The following is an 18464-nucleotide window of genomic DNA, read 5'->3' as shown; positions in this document are numbered from 1 at the left end:
ATGTTGCATTTACTTGCAAAAAGTTTGGTTCCCCTAAGAATCTTTGCATTCTTTTGCAAAACGTTTGCATTTCCTCGAGACACTTTGCATTCACTCACAAAACTTTTGCCTTCCTGTGAAAAACTTTGCATTCACTCACAAAATTTTTGTGTTCCCTGAGAAACTTTGCATTTGCTCACAAATCATTTTAAAGAATGTAAAAGATTCGCGAGCAAATGCAAAGTTTCTTGGTGGAACGCAAAAACAGCATGAAAGTTTTTCCTAATTTTACTCCCCGCCCCCATCATCATGTCCCTTTTACAGTGTGAACTGCTTATAATATAAATCAAAGCCTAATATCTGAGCTGTTTTACAGAGAGAGCAGTTTTATAACCATTTACAAGAAGAAGAAAGGGATGGAGCCAGAAAGAGTGGGAAAAAAGTGATAGATCAGTTCAATTAAAGGAAAGGGACGGTGCAGGGACGCTCCGGCTACATTGGAAAGAATGAGTGAGAATAGAGGAGTGCTTCCCACAAACATCTGGAAATCATGATGAATCCTGGGCCGCCAGACTCCCTTTAAGCTACACGAGAACACACAGTCCCCAATCTGCCTGTGAGCTCACACAAACAGACACAGACACAGACACTGACAAAGAAATCAAAATGATAAACAACTTCAGGGGAAAAACTCTCACTAACGCCCCCAATGGAAATGGGAGGTACTGCATGTGTCAGCACTAAACTCAAATTACATACAGAAAATCCACCCACGAATTTCATCAAGTTCATCCCCCAGAACAGTATTCCAACAACCTAAGGACTTTACAGCTCCACTAACACTTTTTTGTTGTATAGAATAATTAATATAAGCACTTCATCAAACTATAAAATTAAATTAACATGCCTGCTTTGACTCTACTAGACCGACTGTATAATATTTGATATGCAAGTTTCTGAGAACTCTAAATTATTGATGTCATGTTAAAATGTGAGTATCAAAGGCAATACACCAGGTTTTTTATGAAAGTTTACTTGTATCTGTCATCATTTTATTGCATTGGATTTTATGTTTTGAATATAACAATATATCCTGATGATAAAACTAAGAACTTAAGTATCATCTTTCTAAGAAATATTATCGGTAGATATAGAGTGACAACTGGAATTTAAATACATTTTAGATTAGTCTGCTATACTGTTATATCATTTCATTTATTTACATTACAAGTTATGAGGATTTCAACTTTTTGGGCATATAAATATCAGAAACTGCATCGAATTGCATATTTTTGTTCAGTTTGGGCCTCCGAATAAAAGTTAAGTGTGTTTATTTCCTCCTTGAGTATGAGCTGCATATTCACCTATATCATACTACATAAGCCATAAAAGCCTGAGGTATCAAATATGATATTTAACAAAGATTTTCTGTTAATTTTTTTCCAGGTTCAATAAACTGTTCAATGAATATAAAATCTGTAATTACCATTCTAGAAAAACGAAAACTCCAAGTACAAATATATTATAATTGATATTTTATTTAATATCATATATTAATATTATTTTCTGTGGCAAACAAATCCATGCTACAGAGCCTAACATGTTTTGAATCCCGAAATATCCTTTAGATGGACTCATGTGAAGCAAATGAGCTGGACAACGAACAATAGAGCACTTCATTCAAGTAACCATGTCCCTGAGATCAGTGTAAAACATCTTATTATTGACCATTCAATTTCCAAGGCTTTTACAATGTAGCAATATTTCAAGAAGTATATTTAATTTAGACGTGATTTATGCCGGGAACTCTCAGATACTCTTTTATCCTCTCACTCAAACTTCTTGAGGAAGTCTTTGTATGTCTGCCTGTGCAAAGATGCCGCCGGGACAAAGTGTCCACCAGGATGAATGAGGATTTGAGCTCCATCAAACGCTGGCAGCAGATCTCGGCTCATCTCCTCTGGAATTACATGGTCATCCTGTCCAAAGACATGCAAAGAGGGGATTGTTATCACCGTGCCTTCGTAAAACCGCTGATGTTGGGAACAGACACTGCGGAATCCGGCAACCAGGATGGCAAAGCGGAAATTAAAATCAGCCTCCAGTTTTTGTTCTTGCAGGGCACACAGCATAGCCACCAAGGCGGCACCTTGACTAAAGCCCAGGATGCCATCGAAGGGGCCAAGTTCCTTCACTGCAGTTTTCACAGTCTCTATACTCTCTTCTAGACCCAGGCTGCTCTCACACTCCTGCTGAGCATTGAAACTTCGTGCCTGGACATCAGAGAACCACCAGCCCCTCTGGTCCTCATCACCACCACTGGCCATCTGATTGGCTGAATTTATTGAAGAAGAAGTAATAAGATCAGACTGACAGATTAAAAAATGATACGAACGTACCAAGAGGGCTTAAATAATTTTAATGTACATCTGACACTAGGCAACCCACTTGATTTTGATGTACAGCAAACATAATATCAGTTTTACACTCACTTTCGTTTTGAACAGCAGGAACTTGGTGTGGTGCACTAATATACACCAGCTCCACTTGTTTCTTTAATAATTTGCGTAATGCTCCAGTCTTCTCTCTAAAAGAGCTCCCATTCTGTCGATAACCGTGAATACAGAGAATTCGCAGAGGAACTGCAGCTTTGGACATTATTTATTATTTGTCAAAGCTTTTCTAGCTATTCTCCAAAATCGAAAAAAAGAGACTGCTAAAAGCAAACAGGGAAAAGTCGACGTAATAAAACAGTTATATTGTGCTGTGTTGTTTTAATAACTAAAATAACAATTAACCGAAATGCTGACAAGAAACTAAACGTATGTTTCCTTTTTGTGCGACTGGTTTATTACCGTGTTGAAACATAACGAAACAAGAGTTCCGCCCAGTCGAACCTTATCTGCAACTTGTTAAGAAAAAAATCACAGAATACAAGTTACCACTAGAGCTATTATTTATAAAACCCGCTTTTATATTATTGATGTTTCATAAATCTCCAAGTATGCATTAAATAAACATATACATTATACATTCTAGTATCCCGCAATTAGAAACAAAAATGTAGTTCCGAATTCAAACGCCAGGGAGCAAGCGTTCCCTGTAGAAAAATGTGCTGCGTTCTCAGTGGCTCATTTAAACGTTAGCATCCCATAAGAAGAAAAAATGTCTTTAAAATATATTGCAATAAATTATTTTAATCATTTAATTAAATTTTCAATAAACACCTTATTTCAAGGCTCAACAAAGGCTACAGCTCTATATGCACTGAGTATAAAAGAAGCCCACTGACAGCATACATAGGCCTAAGTGATAAAAGCAGACATGAAAAAAAAGTTGTTTTTAAATCTAAAGGTATGTCTTAAGATATAGCTGCATTTAATTGGGAAAAAAGGCGTGTGAATACAAATGCTTGTTAATTTCAGAATAACTAATCCCTGTGTGGTGTTCATATTTTTGATATTCAGCCAGTGTTTGTGGGTTTGGTTGCATTTTTGGGGTTTTAAATTAACACAATCAAAAATTTTATGTTACAGATGTTTACTTCCATACTAAGCAATATAAACAGCATATATGGATAATATTTGCCCTTTATTTTTGTTAGATCACATTTATGAATTAAAGCGCTACAGCCTTTGAACGGCAGGGGCAGAAACATAAGGAATAAAACATGCCTGCAAGCTTTCAAAGGATGTAAATAACTGCACAAAAAATGTCAAATAATCTGTATGCATTCAATATCTCATGCTATCCTGGAGGGAAAAGTTCTTAATTTTGTTTGATGATTATTTCTCTCTGTTGATCTCAGTTTTCTGGATGATTGTGCCTCCCGAGCACTTGACAATTAATCTAAAAATGAGCAGGAACCCCGAAGGCCTGATTCCTCTAATGCTTATACTCTTACACACCATAAAGTTTATCTGTATAATACTGCTGATCCCTGACCAGTTCTGCACGTTCGACTGAACCAGCCAGCCAGATTGGTTTTTACCAAGTACGCAAACATAATCTTTTCCATAAATGTTTACTACTTGTTTGTGTATTTGCAAGTGCATCTCATCTTTTAAATGAATGACGATTTCTTCCATGTGATTTGGAGAACACAGGCAGCAGAATCCAGCAAGAAGCATTATGCTTCAAGCTATAACTAAGTAAGATTTTGTGGCAATCCAGCATGCTAACTTAAATATCTGATACGAGAAAAAGAGGTTTAATTAGTCTCTCTGACTAATTTAATGTCTTGTCTGTGCATATTGAGTATATGCTAACCAAGTTCCCAGCCGTTTCCTACGGACACGTTATACCTCACTCTCCGCATTAATAGCTTTACTTAAACACATCCAAATTTGTTTTCCTAGTGCAAAGAAATTTATTGCACATAAATGTATTAGTGTGATCCTTCAAGGGAGTTCCTGCATCAGCTAACATCTCAGTGCACCCATTCAGTACCTTTTAGTTTCTCTGTCCTCTGTCTGAACTGCTGCTCTCTTTAATATTCACCGTGATCAACCAGTTTGATGAGACACAAATAAATAAAACAGGCCCTAAGGCCAACCATCCTTTCTGTGCTGGTTAAGTGATTTATTCTCAAACACAGCTTGTTAGCGGCAGGTGAGGGAGCTCAGTTCTCACCCTTTGCAGCAGGAAGTAACCCCAGCAGGAACGTCAGTGCGGAATACAGATGAGATGAAGGATATATCTACAGATACACACACGAAAGTTGAGCATGAGCACATTTGTGCCCACAATTGCTCACAAACAAGCACACACATGGTCATTTAACAAGTGGACTGCCGGACCAGAATGACATGGATTGCATCAGTATTGGGATGAGTAATGTCAGCGGCACCCATAGAATTCGAATAGATAAACAACAACAGATGCTTTAGAGAAAACTTGTGCAAAATGAAACTCTTAAAAATGAGGGTCAGGGAAAAGAGAGCCATTTTTTTTTTTTTTTTTTTTTTTTTACTAAATATTGTTTGTGTACCTCAGAATTAAACAAAATATTGTATGTGCTGTAACTAAAGTTGGGATTTCTGTTTTGTGATTTAAGTATGTTCTATATAAATAAACTAATAATGATAAAACATTTCCATAAATTAAAGAGAATTATTATTATTATTATTTTAAATTAGAATAACTCGGGCAACAAATTGAGAATATATATATGTGACCCTGGACCTTTGGTCTTAAGTGTCAAATTTTTTTTTTAAATTGAGATTTATACATAATTTGAAAGCTGAATAAATACACTTTCCCTTGATGTATGTTTTGTCAGGATTGACAATATTTGGCAGAGATACAACTATTTAAAAATCTGGAATCCGAGGGTGCAAAGAAATCGAAATACTTCGTTCATCAATTTTAAAAATTGAAAAAGGTGATCGAAATCACCTTTAAAGTTGTCCAAAAGAATTTCAAAAATTACGTTTTGATATATTTATGGTAGGAAATTTACAAAATATCGTCATGGAACATGATCTTTACTTAATGTCCTAATGATTTTTGGCTTAAAAGAAATGTGATATTGCTGTTTGTTATTTATAGCTTAAAAAAGTTAAAAAAAAAAAGTAATTGATCCTTTATTCACAAAAAAATAGGCAACAATACTGTGGGTATCCAATAGCGCATCCCTAAATGACACACATGTGAACTTTAAGTACCTTTGAATATCAGATATCATGACACTGCACACATATCAAATTATAAACTGTTCATTCCCTTACAATATTGACACATTAATACAGTTAAAGTGCAATCTAAGAAATGTGGGAATATCATATATCAGGTAATGTGTCAGTTGAGATAAAGACACTATAGAGAAGGATATTATGGAACTGAATGCAGGAAAAGAAAGTATAAAAGTAGATTGTATTAATATCACAATTCCCATTGAATATGGGCTGTGGGATAGTTATTTTACAATAGTGATATATCATAGATCATAACCAGCAAATCTTTCATTTGTATGTTGTTGTAACTTCATAAGCACACTGCAATCACAAAGCCTCTTTATCATAAACCAAAGTCATACCATTTCTGAGCTTTAAATCATGGATGCAATTTCTTTCAAACACACACACACACACACACACACACACACAGCAGCGACAGTGTAGCTTTAATGCCATAAGAGAGATATAGCAGCATGCTGCCTGTAATACTCTGCTCACAAAAAGATGGGATTTGCTTCTGCTTCTTGATTGTTTGCGCTGTACCTTGTAGCTGTCATGTAGGAGAGATGGCTATTCTCATTCCCTGCAGCTATTCTGACGAAATATTTATGCCTCTGCTGAGTGCCCTTTGTGTTTGCTACCATACCAGAGAGCTATAGTGCAGTTTAGCAGTAATGTTTCACACAATAAAATTTGGACAGCTTGTGCCACAAACCATCCATAAACATATTAAATCAGAGAGACCACATCATTGTGGTTTCTGCTTTAAGTGCATTACCTTAAATGTGCTTCTCATTTTATTGTCCATAACAATGCCACAAATGTCTATAGGCCTTAAGGGAATAGTTCACCCCAAAACTGTTTAAAGCAGTTATGGAATCATGTTTCCGCCATGTAATATACATAAACTCAGAACTGTGAGATATAAACTCAGAATCTTGACTTCTTTCTTTGCAATTCTAACTTTGTTTAATTTCTCTGTTTATATCTTGCCATTCTGTTGAAACACTGACATTTTATCTCACAAATTTGACGTGAATTTTATATCTCACAATTCAGACTCTTCTTCAAACAGTTAGCAAGTTTATATCTTGCAATTCTGAGTTTATATCTAGAAATTCTTTAAAAAGTCAGAACTGTGAGACAAAAAGTTGGAATTTTAAGATAAAAAGACAAAAAAATGTTACCTTTTTTAATTTTTCTCCCATGTGCTAAAACTTCCAGAATTAGTTTTTTCCCCACTGTACATTTGGCAAAAAAAAAAAAAAAAAAAAAAAAAAAAAATAAAAAAAAAAAAAATATATATATATATATATATATATATATATATATATATATATATATATATATATATATATATATATATATATATATATATATATTTTTTTTTTTTTTAAAGGAACAGTTCACACAAAAATGAAAATGTTGTCATCATTTACTTACTATTGTGTTGTTCTAAAACCGTATGACCCCCTAATATTCTTTTGCGGGACACAAAAGGAAAAATAAATTATGCCTCTTTACTGGTACTGATCAGATCATCCTAAATGATTTTTTTTTAATTGATCCACAGATAATTAGACAGATTTTTAATGAATCAGTTGTTTCATCCAAAATATGTAATTTAAAAGAACATTTAATAAATAATAATATGTATGCAGAAATATGACTCACTGCTTAAGCATGAATAGTGTGACTCTGCTGTGAAGAATCTGGTCTGAATACATGGCAAATGTGTTACACTGATAATTAGGACCATTTTTAAAGTCTTCCCAGAGGACATGGCCATTAGTGCTAACCGTGGCTATTTATAGTATAATATTATGTCTGTGTTCAAAGAAGAAACTGGCGGAAAAGAAGAAAGGTGAAAAGGTTAAATGAATGAGCTCTTTTTTTGTTTTTATGACAGCACTATCTAGAGAGGGCAAAAATGGGTCAGAATGGATAAATGATCAATTTCACAAGTAATTTTGTCTGAGGTTTCTCTTCATGTGCTTCGCTTAAGTTCCAAAATGTTATGTGGCCATGAAATTGTGATGTGAGAGACAGTACAGAACAGAATCAATTTGGTCAATTAGGTTGACTAACTAGAAAACGAGTCAGTGGCTTAAATCTAGTCTTTCATCTAGGCTCGAGTACATGCAAAGATCTTACTAATGTGACATTTAGCCAAGACCAATGTTGGAGCACAAACACCCTAGAGACTTTAAAGTCAACATTCGGGATGCATGATATCCTGCTATAAAGCTGATAATTATCAAGTAAATGAGAGGAAATGACCATGAATATGAACAATTAAACATACAAAATCGGTTGATACCAGTGTAATTTCAGTATGATTGAGATACTACCATATTTTGTATATTTATATATATTTTTATTTTAGTTACAGTATCATAAATATTTTTTTGCCATTTTTAGTCATGTTCATATATATATATATATATATATATATATATATATATATATATATATATATATATATATATATATATATATATATATATATATATATATATATACATACATATATATATGCATGGGTGCTGGTCAAATAATTAGAATATCATCAAAAAGTTCATTTATTTCACTAATTCCATTCAAAAAGTGAAACTTGTATATTATATTCATTCATTACACAGAGACTGATATATTTCAAATGTTTATTTCTTTACATTTTGATGATTATAGCTGACAACTAAGGAAAATTCCAAATTCAGTATCTCAGAAAATTTGAATATTACTTAAGACCAATACAAAGAAAGCATTTTTAGAAATCCTGGCCAACTGAAAAGTATGAACATGCAAAGTATGAGCATGTAGAGCACTCAATACTTAGTTGGGGCTCCTTTTGCTTGAATTACTACAGCAATGCGGCGTGGCATGGACTCGGTCAGTCTGTGTCACTGCTCAGGTGTTATGAGAGCCCAGGTTGCTCTGATAGTGGCCTTCAGCTCTCTTCTGCATTCTTGGGTCTGGCATATCGCATCCTTCTCTTCACAATACCCCATAGATTTTCTAGGCGAGTTTGCTGGCAAGTTAAGATACCATGGTCCTTTAACCAGGTACTGGTAGCTTTGGCACTGTGTGCAGGTGCCAAGTCCTGTTGGAAAATGAAATGTGCAACTCTATAAAGTTGGTCAGCAGTAGGATGCATGAAGTGCTCTAAAACTTCCTGGTATATGCAGGGTATATGGCTGCATTGACCTTGGACCTCAGAAAACACAGTGGACCAACACCAGCAGATGACATGGCACCCCTAACCATCACTGACTGTGGAAACTTTATGGACCTCAAGCAAAGTGGATTGTGTGCCTCTCCTCTCTTCCTCCAGACTCTGGGACCCTGATTTCCAAAGGAAATGCAAAATTTATTTTCATCAGGGATCATAACTTTGGACCACTCAGCAGCAGTCCAGTCCTTTTTGAAGCGAGATGCTTCTGACGCTGTCTGTTGATCAAGAGTGGCTTGACACAAGGAATGCGACAGCTGAAACACATGTCTTGCATAAGTCTGTGTGTAGTGGTTCTTGAAGCACTGACTCCAGCTGCAGTCCACTCTTTGTGAATCTCCCCCACATTTTTGAATGGGTTTTGTTTCACAATCCTCTCCAGGGCTGTGGTTATGCCTATTGCTTGTACACTTTTTTCTACCACATCTTTTCCTTCCCTTCGCCTCTCTATTAATGTGCTTGGACACAGAGCTCTGTGAACAGACAGCCTCTTTTGCTATGACCTTTTGTGTCTTGCCCTCCTTGTGCAAGGTGTCAATGGTCGTCTTTTGGCCAACTGTCAAGTCAGCAGTCTTCCCCATGATTGTATAGCCTACTGAAATAGACTGAGATACCTTAAAGGCCTTTGCAGGTGTTTTGAGTTAATTAGATGATTGGAGTGTGGCACCAGGTGTCTTCAATATTGAACCTTTTCACAATATTCTAATTTTCTGAGATAGTACTGAATTTGGAATTTTCCTTAGTTGTCGGTTATAATCATCAAAATGTAAAGAAATAAACATTTGAAATAAATCAGTCTGTGTGTAATGAATGAATATAATATATATATATATATATATATATATATATATATATATATATATATATATATATAAATATTATATATATATATATATATATATATTATATATATATATATATATATATATATATATATATATATATATATATATATATATATATATATAATGTATGTGTATGTGTGTGTGTGTGTGTGTGTGTGACTGTTTTTAGCTGTCATACGTTTTAGTTTTAGTTATTTTAAGTGCATCAAGTTAAACTAAATTAAACTAAATTAGTTGCTTTCATTTTAGTTGACTATGATAACCCTGAGATATTTTACTCCACATACAAATATAAAATGTTTACACAGACTTTTCTATAAATGTATTTGCACAGGAATCACAATCATACAAAAACAAAGAACAACATGTTCTAATGTAGATTATTGATTGCCGTGCACAGAGGACCAAAAACAAGGCGTGCTGATATTAGACCCAAAAAGAGATGACAAAAGACCCAAATGAGCCAAATCTGACTGGAATCTCCTGAGATGTGTGAAGTGCCGCCCATGTCGCCTGATTGATTATGGAGGAAGTGAGATCAGTTGCCCACTGCTGAGAAGATGTGTAGTCTGCTGAGAGTGAGCAGGTGTCAGATATCAGGAGGTCAATAGATGTGAAATGTTCTGTGATGAGGAGAAGTTGAATTCGCATTTCTAATTTTGGTTCTCTCCTACTGTGGTGTGAGCATGTGCCCACTTCAAACACACACACACACACACACACACTTCCTCCCTCTCATCAACTTCATCTGCACACATGCATACAGATGTATATACATGTATACTCATGTTGCAATGCATGAGTCTTAAATGAAGAGAAATATACCATATGTCATAGTTTCCAAGACCCCAGACTTCTGAAATATAGACATTTAAGTGGATGGCTACAGGTGCATAACTAATTCACATGCACTTAGCTGAGCAAAAAATAAATAAATAAATAAAAATTCTGAATCAAGAGAAGGATAACAGCTGGTACTCAGTGATCCAAATACTTGAATTATTTAAGGAAGTGGAATCTTCATTAATATATTATTGTATATGCCTTAGTGCAGACAAGCTTGGAGAAGTAAAGGGGAAAGAGAGGGAGGAGTGAGCGAGAGAGGTTTGATTATTGACAGTGCAGTATACAGAGGAAGAGAGTGTGAGACAGCGATCAGAAGAGCAATGAATGCTTTTATCTATTCCACTGTTTGTTTTCTCTCACAAGACAGAGTAAAGCATCCTTACTTGACTCTCCTCGACTGCAGTGAATGCATTCATCTCATGCCGGACAACACATAGCTTTTCTGGGAAAACAGAGAGATGGGAAAAGAAAGAATAAGTCAGAGTCATTTGAGAATGTCAGGAAGAAAATAGGAGGGGGAGAGAAAGAGCAACTGGGTTGTGAGATGTAACAAATGAGGAATTGGAAGATAGACAGGGAAACAGACAGACTAATGAGCATGCAGACAGATAGATGAAGGAGGGATGGCATACAGGCATAAAACAAACAAACAAACAAAAACCTCACAGTGTACAGTGTTCCAACCAACTGCATGTTTTCCATGTCAGCTTCATTTTGTATGATGACCCTGCCCACAGTTCAGCTCTTATTGTCCGAAGACATCTTCTCACCTATAAATCACAAGATGCAACATTAGCTGACATAGTTAATAATCTCCACTGGCCTTTAATCAATAAGTTTGAACGGTATGATCGATCTCTCAGTCAATTGCCAGTCATTGCATTCTTTTATTTTCTTTGTAGGAGCATGGAAAGATAGAATTAACAGGTTGACCAAAACCCTATTATAGCTTTTCCTGTTTCATGCAAAACATTAGACAGTTTTAGTAAGAAACTTTAGGAAACAGAGGCAGAATCAAGAGATTCCCCAACGACTTTTGTTAAAGCATTCAAGTCAATACATACTTAAGTACATATTTTATAGATAAGAAATTAGTCGCATTTGCATAATCAATCACACCAACCTCTACACTCTGCATGCTAACTCTCAAAACAGAATTGTTAAATCCCATACGCTACTCTCTTTCTCTACCATTTTTGCATGTGTAAAATTAATCCAGGAGTTGCTTTTGGCACAATGAGCTTAAGAGCAGAGGAAGTTGAGAATGTAATTTGCTGTTCCATCTGCTCTGCTGTATGTTTATGTGTTTATGTTAAGTGTTAACAGGAATTAAAGGTGTGACAGGACAGATGCTACACCTAGGAATCAACAAGAATAAACAAGACTAGCAATAAAATCAGCATTTAAAATAGATGTGTCATGGTTGAGGCTTTATCAAACTGTTGGCTTTTTTGTAATTCTTTTTTTTCATTCTGTTGTGTGGACAGCGCAAGTTGCGATGCACTTGACAGCTCAGGTGCCTCACGCACGAAAAAGGCCTTAGCCATTTATCAGTACATCATAGAAGAAGACGCTCTTTATGAATCATTTATTTAATGTTTAAAAGTAAATTTGTGTTGGATTGACTAAATGGAATCGACTCAGTCATTCATTTGAGAATCTGACTACACTGGTCGCGCTATGTATTTTTGATTCAATTAAAAAAGATTCAGCTCATTAGAATCACTCGTTCGGGAGTAACACTACACTGTTGCGGTGAACTATTTGTGATTGTCGGATTCAGCAATTCAGCAATTTTGTGGCACCAGTGAATAATAACAGCTCAGGAAAAAGCATCAATGGAAGAATGTACGTGCAATAACCATAAACGCAAGCTAGCATCATTCATTACTTTTTTATCCAAATCTTTACACTTACAATTATATGCTGTGAAGATTTGCAGTTAATTCAGTGTTATTTCCAGTGCATTAAAATACATTTTCAAGAATAAACAGGATCTTTTTTATTATGCGAGACTCGTAAATAGCCTACACAAATGCTTATTTATTTTAATTTGTTTAAATAGCTGAATGTGTTATTGTGTTAACTGTGGAAGAAATGTGAATGTTTTAATCAACAGCCGCCCTCGTTACAATCCAAGCAGAGGTGTTTATCATGTATGTGTGAAGCTCAGCCCAGAGATGAGTTCTGAAAGATTCACAATGGATAGACAGCTCAATACATCACCTCTGCCACAAGAACGCTGTCGGTGAAAGACAACTCTACTGAACTTCTGAGCACAGACAAGACTGGATATGCAAGATTGGAAACCAACAAAATGACACAGAGGAAGAGCGAGTTCTGTTATAACAATCGTTTGAGGAAGTGATGCAAAGAGCTGAACAGAGAAGTGACGATGGAATCGAAAAAAGTAATGTATCTGGGCCGCTGCATTCATGTTGTGTGTGTGATGGGAACGCTGCTGTCTGTGTGATTTATGAAAACAGAAAATGTTAATTATATTGACATACTGTGTATGAGTGTGTGTGAGAGAGAGCATTTGAAAGAGGGATAGAAATTAAGTTTTTACATAACACAGCCTACATAAGTATACAACAAGGTTGCATCGAAATCTAAGACCTTTCCTGACCTCATCCTACATTCTTCCATGATGGATTCCCTTTAGACAGGACTCATGGAGTTTTATTTGGCTTCAATCATGGCAAAAACTCTCTCTGATTAAAAATAATGTTTCATGAGTTGCATACTATATAAAACATTTAAATGTTGATCATTTAATATCATGTCAAGGCCAAGAACACACCTGCTCAGTGACTAGCAGTGGACCATTTCAGAGTTTCCTTAAATAGTCTAAAAGTAAACGACCAAAGCACAAAGTACAACAACAAAAGGATACAAAAATGAGTGATAACCTTGACGATAGATGTGTCATTGCGCTATTTATATGCAGTCTATTTACATCACTGTTGCACACCCAAACAAACACAGTGTCACAGCTGTCTGAGACCGCAATGTAATTACGCTGAATTAAACAGAGAACATCAGAAGGCGTTTAACATCAAAACTTTGTTTGGCTACTACAAAGACTCCAATATCTTGTCTTTTTAGCACACAGTGTAAACACCCATCTGAACAGACTCCTGCCAACTCTTTGTTTTCATGAAATTGCACAGCTTGCTGAGGAGCTATTTCTATTATTTTGTTCTAAATAATTGGACTGACATTTTTTGCCTGGCAGACAATAAAGCTGAATACAAAATATAAACTTGCACTGAAGGAGGATCCTAGGCATATCTATTTGGGTCAAAATACCACAGAGAAATGGTGGTGGGCTTTTTAACTTCAGTCAGTAAGAAACCACACAGAACTATCTAACACCCACATATTAACATTATAATAATCACTCAGAACGTTACATAGCAACTTACTCAAAACTCCCATGAAACCGCATAGCAATGCACCAACATTCACTTAAAATATATTTGCAACTGCATAGCTACATCTTGGCAACCACCTAGAACACACTATCAAATATATAGGGCGAGTAGTAAAAACTTTCTTTGGGAAATCAAATCTGAATATATATATATATATATATATATATATATATATATATATATATATATATATATATATATATATATATATATATATATATATATATAGTACACTATTTTATGGAAGCCCAGTTCTGCCACTAAATAAAACATAAAAAAGGTAACTGCAACTCTTTATCTCACAATTGTTGTTTTTTTTTCTTGCAATTGTGAGCTTACATCTTGCAATTCTGACTTCTTTTCTCAGAATTGTGAGATATAAACCTGCAATTGCGAGTCATGAAGTCCAAAGAGACACTTACAATTGAGAGTTTAAATCTTTCAAGATTAAATAATTTCAAGATATATACTTATATATATGTCTCACAATTCTGACCTCATAACATGCAATTGAGACTTTACATCGCGCTTTATATCTCGTAACTGGGAGTTTATACCTCACAATTCTGAGAAAAAAGTGACATAATATAAAAAATATAATATATATTATCTAAAACGAGACTGATAAAATATAAATATAATATATTATTTCATAAAAATTAAATAATAAATATATATTTAGCACCTGCTCTCTCTCTCTCTCTCTCTCTCTCTCTCTCTCTCTCTATATATATGTTTTTAACTCAAAAAGCTTATTTCTCAATGGGGATCCAACAGGGGGCCTCAGCAAACTTACAGAGGGGGCCACAAGATGACTAAAAATAAGACTAGATAAGTGTCAAAATGAGACAAACCAGCTCAAGTTTTAGAAATATCTTATTTTTATTCACCCCCTCAACTACTGTTTTTCTTTGAAGACCTTGGCTTCCTGTCTTGACAACCATGGATATATGACGTAGTTTCTACACCCTTAAGTTAAAAATGAATACAGTGTTATATATGCAAATTCATCATCCTCAACCCTTATGTAGTTTATTCGGAACTACGGAAAAGTCATGGGGTCTTTCAGATATTGTCTATTGCTGATAATGGTGATTATAGATCAAATCTGGGTCTTCAAATGAACACATTTTCTTGATAAAGACAAAGTGATTAAAGAAATCACTGAATAACCTTCTCATCCAGTCTGTAATGATTCAAATCCGAGCTCAGACACTTCTTTTTCTGCACTTCTGCTCAGCTTCTACATGGCCCATATGGCGATAAGTGTGTCAACTGGGTTTGTGCCGGCGAAAAGCGACAGAGAAATGGGACACGCGATCCTTCTCAGTCCAGCCCTCTGTGCCTGCTGTTGGGTTTTGGGTCGTGAGCTGGCCGCCATCCCTTCACACACATGGTGGGCTGTGGGGTGAATCAGAAATTCACACGGTCACAGAGCTTCCAGCAAACAACCCAGCTGACTAAACACTCACACAAGGTCGCGGTATCAGTGCAACCGCCTGAGGGCCAGGAATGTTACGGATGGAAAGAAGGTGTGACAGGGTCACAAAGCAAGAAAGAGAGAGAACTTTTTCGCATCTTAAATGAGACCTGCGCCACTGTAGATACTGACTGTCCAATGAGATAAAATGAACATTACACAAGTGTGTTTATTATCAGCATTATATTTCCACTTTATTCTCATAATATAATGAGTTTATTCTCAACATTTAATTTCAAATTTTCTTTTGAAATTTAATAAGTTTAATCTCAAGATGTTTTTTTTCATTTTATTTATTTATTTATTATTGTTTGGCCTTAAAACTCTTCTGTATATTTTAGTGTTATTATATACTATTAAAGTGTTTATAAAATGTATGACTTAGCTTTAATTTTTGTACTTTCAGTTTTCATTTAAAATTTTTAGTTTACAATAAAATCACAGATGTATAGGCACATTTTTATTATGACCACAGCTTTAGGAGAGCTATTCTATGTGTGTGTGCACTTGGGTGACAGTGTGTCAAGCTGAATGCATAATTCAGATGGACCATCTTCAGTGATGATGCAGGAGCAACTGGCAGGTCAACACAGACTGAAACATGACAGGAAAGTAATACAGCAGCAAAGCATATTTTTCCAGTTTGACAGGCCAAAGTTTGTTTGCGTGTGCAGAGTTACATGTCAGGAGAATTTGATGTGCCTGAAATGCAGTGTTTAAGGTGAACTTAAGGTGGACTAGACGACTGGAAGTGGGAGAAGAAAATGCTTAAACTTGAGTTTTGAATTTGGAGGAAAAACAAACTATTAAATTCATGTGATTTTCAGAGATGTGGATAGCAAACGTCACTCTTAGCAAACCAAACATGGTTATCATGGCAGCAGTGTCGCATTCAAAATTACATTCCAACCTAAAGTATGCTCTTTTCAGTAAAAAATTGTTGACTTTTGTTTGATTTTATAGACACAGCTTCAATTGCTGAAAACTACTACACATTTTTGTTGGAAACATACAAAACTTAAAGGTGCACTAAGCGATTTTTGCTAAACGATTTTGATATTTGAAAGCACCAAAACAAACACACACCTTGCACCAGTTTTGTAAAGGCCAACCCCAGATGTACGTACACAACCCTGGCAGCTAACGATTCATGCAAAGGCCAACACAGAAAAGTTGTGTGTAAAAGTACCAACTAACTTGTAGTTTTATGTTTCAACTATTAAAGCATTATATTGGTGCTTTTCCATAAATATTATTTACTCTAGGTAAATGCGAATTAAAAAAATAGGCTACCTACTATTGTTAATTCATAATACATCAACAAGCTGAGAGATTGAAGCATATTAATAAAGAATTTAATATTAGCCTAGAACATTATATAAAATATTTACTGTTAGGTAATCATACCAAATGGTTTACCTAATGTTAATAAGTTGAACTTTATTGTAAAATTACAAATTATGAATTCAGAAAGCATTCCTGTATTAATCCAATACATAATAAAACAGTTTGTATGCACACACAGTCTTGGCTGCAGTAGAGTGATACCTGAAAAACAAACCTCTAGAAAATGCGATTGTTTTCCCACCTCTTTGTTTTATTAATATGCAGCCTGGTACCGCACACTTTCTGTTCTGTCTCTCAAATAACAAGAATTTTCTACTCTCTCCCTCCTCTTCTGATAAGAACAGTGTTGGACTAAATTGTGACACAATGATTCAAGGTTCCACAGACAAACCTAAACATATACAACAAGCACTGACTGTAATTTTGCCATCCTATTTGACCTCCAGCCACTTAAATTCGGTTCCTATTTCCAATCCTGTAATCACATTCGTAAATCTGTCAGGAACACATGCAGCATGAAATAAGAAATACATTTAAATGCATTTGCTAAGTTTCACATCACACTGACCTTTATTTAAAATAAGATTGCAAAACAAAAAGCTATTTAGTAATGCAGCAAGATGTGCTTATGGCCTTCGTACTTAATAATGTGGCATGCCCCTCTGGTAGCATTCAAAGTCCAGCAGGAGAGAGAATCTCCATGTCCCGTGAGTCACAAAAACCAGCGTCGTCAGCAGCCAGATCCATCTCCCTCTATATTCATTATCCCTCTTTCTCTGGCAATTAGGACTGATCTCTCACCTCTTCCTGCATCCACACCATCAGTGGTGGGAGAGCTCTCGCACCTTCCTCATGTGTCAGAGCTTTTGTGTGTGACTGCGATATGAGAGAAAGGAGCTGATGTGTTTACAAATGTGGCCATATGACTGACTATCTATCTTTCTATCTGTTTGTCTGTCTATCTATCTATCAGTCTCTCTCACATACTCTTAGGGATACTCTGTGTACATGGCACATGCATACTGACTGACATTTCTGTTGGGTGGTGTGTTACCGATGCCTGTAACCTTGGCAGAGTTGAGCGGGACTCCCACTGACCGCACAACACATGTGCTGTAGCTAAAAGTGCACCAGTCGTTGAAGTTCACAGAATGACTCATATTTTTTTCCCTCAGAAAGGAGGGATTGCATAATTTGGCAAGGAGACTGAAGGCAGGAGCCCATCTGTTGAAAAGGTCGAGATCTAAGCTTCAGACTTGGATATTAGGAAGGCAGAGTACAAACCGTTCGTTACGAGGGAGGAGTTTGTGGGATGGTCAACGAAAGGTCACCAAAAGGTCAAAACCCTATCAAGCTGATCACTTATCTGCCAGGACTGGAAGTCATATTCACAGTGCTAACCAGCTTCAAGTTCAAAACAACATAATTATGTTTTCTTGCCTAATTATTTGTGGTTTTTAAGCCGATAATTATTATATGCTTAAAATATGATTAACCATGTAGCAACCTCACAGAACAGCAAGCAATAATCCCATTTTCTTCAAAAATTTTTAAAAGCTTATACTGTAAGTATGCTATAAATCATTAAACATTATGCTCACTGGCCCTATAGGAATTGCT

The 18464-nt window shown here is 35.6% G+C and overlaps 2 protein-coding genes across 2 annotated transcripts in view; one reads left to right on the top strand and one right to left on the bottom strand.

Annotated features, from left to right (window-relative positions):
* The window catches only part of LOC128021021 (pleckstrin homology-like domain family B member 2), a 97797-nt gene extending 83298 nt beyond the window's left edge, over positions 1 to 14499 (top strand). The window contains exon 20 of the transcript XR_008185458.1: positions 14480 to 14499. The gene's annotated coding sequence lies outside the window, so the exon portion shown is untranslated. The remainder of the gene's footprint in view (positions 1 to 14479) is intronic.
* Positions 1498 to 2841, bottom strand: ovca2 (OVCA2 serine hydrolase domain containing). Its single transcript, XM_052607907.1, has 2 exons — positions 2472 to 2841; positions 1498 to 2314 (listed from the first exon to the last, which is right to left on the bottom strand). Exons 1-2 carry the CDS (start codon positions 2635 to 2637, stop codon positions 1809 to 1811), a joined length of 672 nt encoding a protein of 223 aa, XP_052463867.1. The 5' UTR covers positions 2638 to 2841; the 3' UTR covers positions 1498 to 1808.
* Positions 14500 to 18464: the final 3965 nt, after the last annotated feature.

This window comes from Carassius gibelio, chromosome A10 (assembly GCF_023724105.1).
Source record: "Carassius gibelio isolate Cgi1373 ecotype wild population from Czech Republic chromosome A10, carGib1.2-hapl.c, whole genome shotgun sequence".
NCBI lineage: Eukaryota > Metazoa > Chordata > Actinopteri > Cypriniformes > Cyprinidae > Carassius > Carassius gibelio.
The sequence above is the reverse complement of the archived record's forward strand: the minus strand, read 5'-3'. Positions and strand labels throughout refer to the sequence as shown.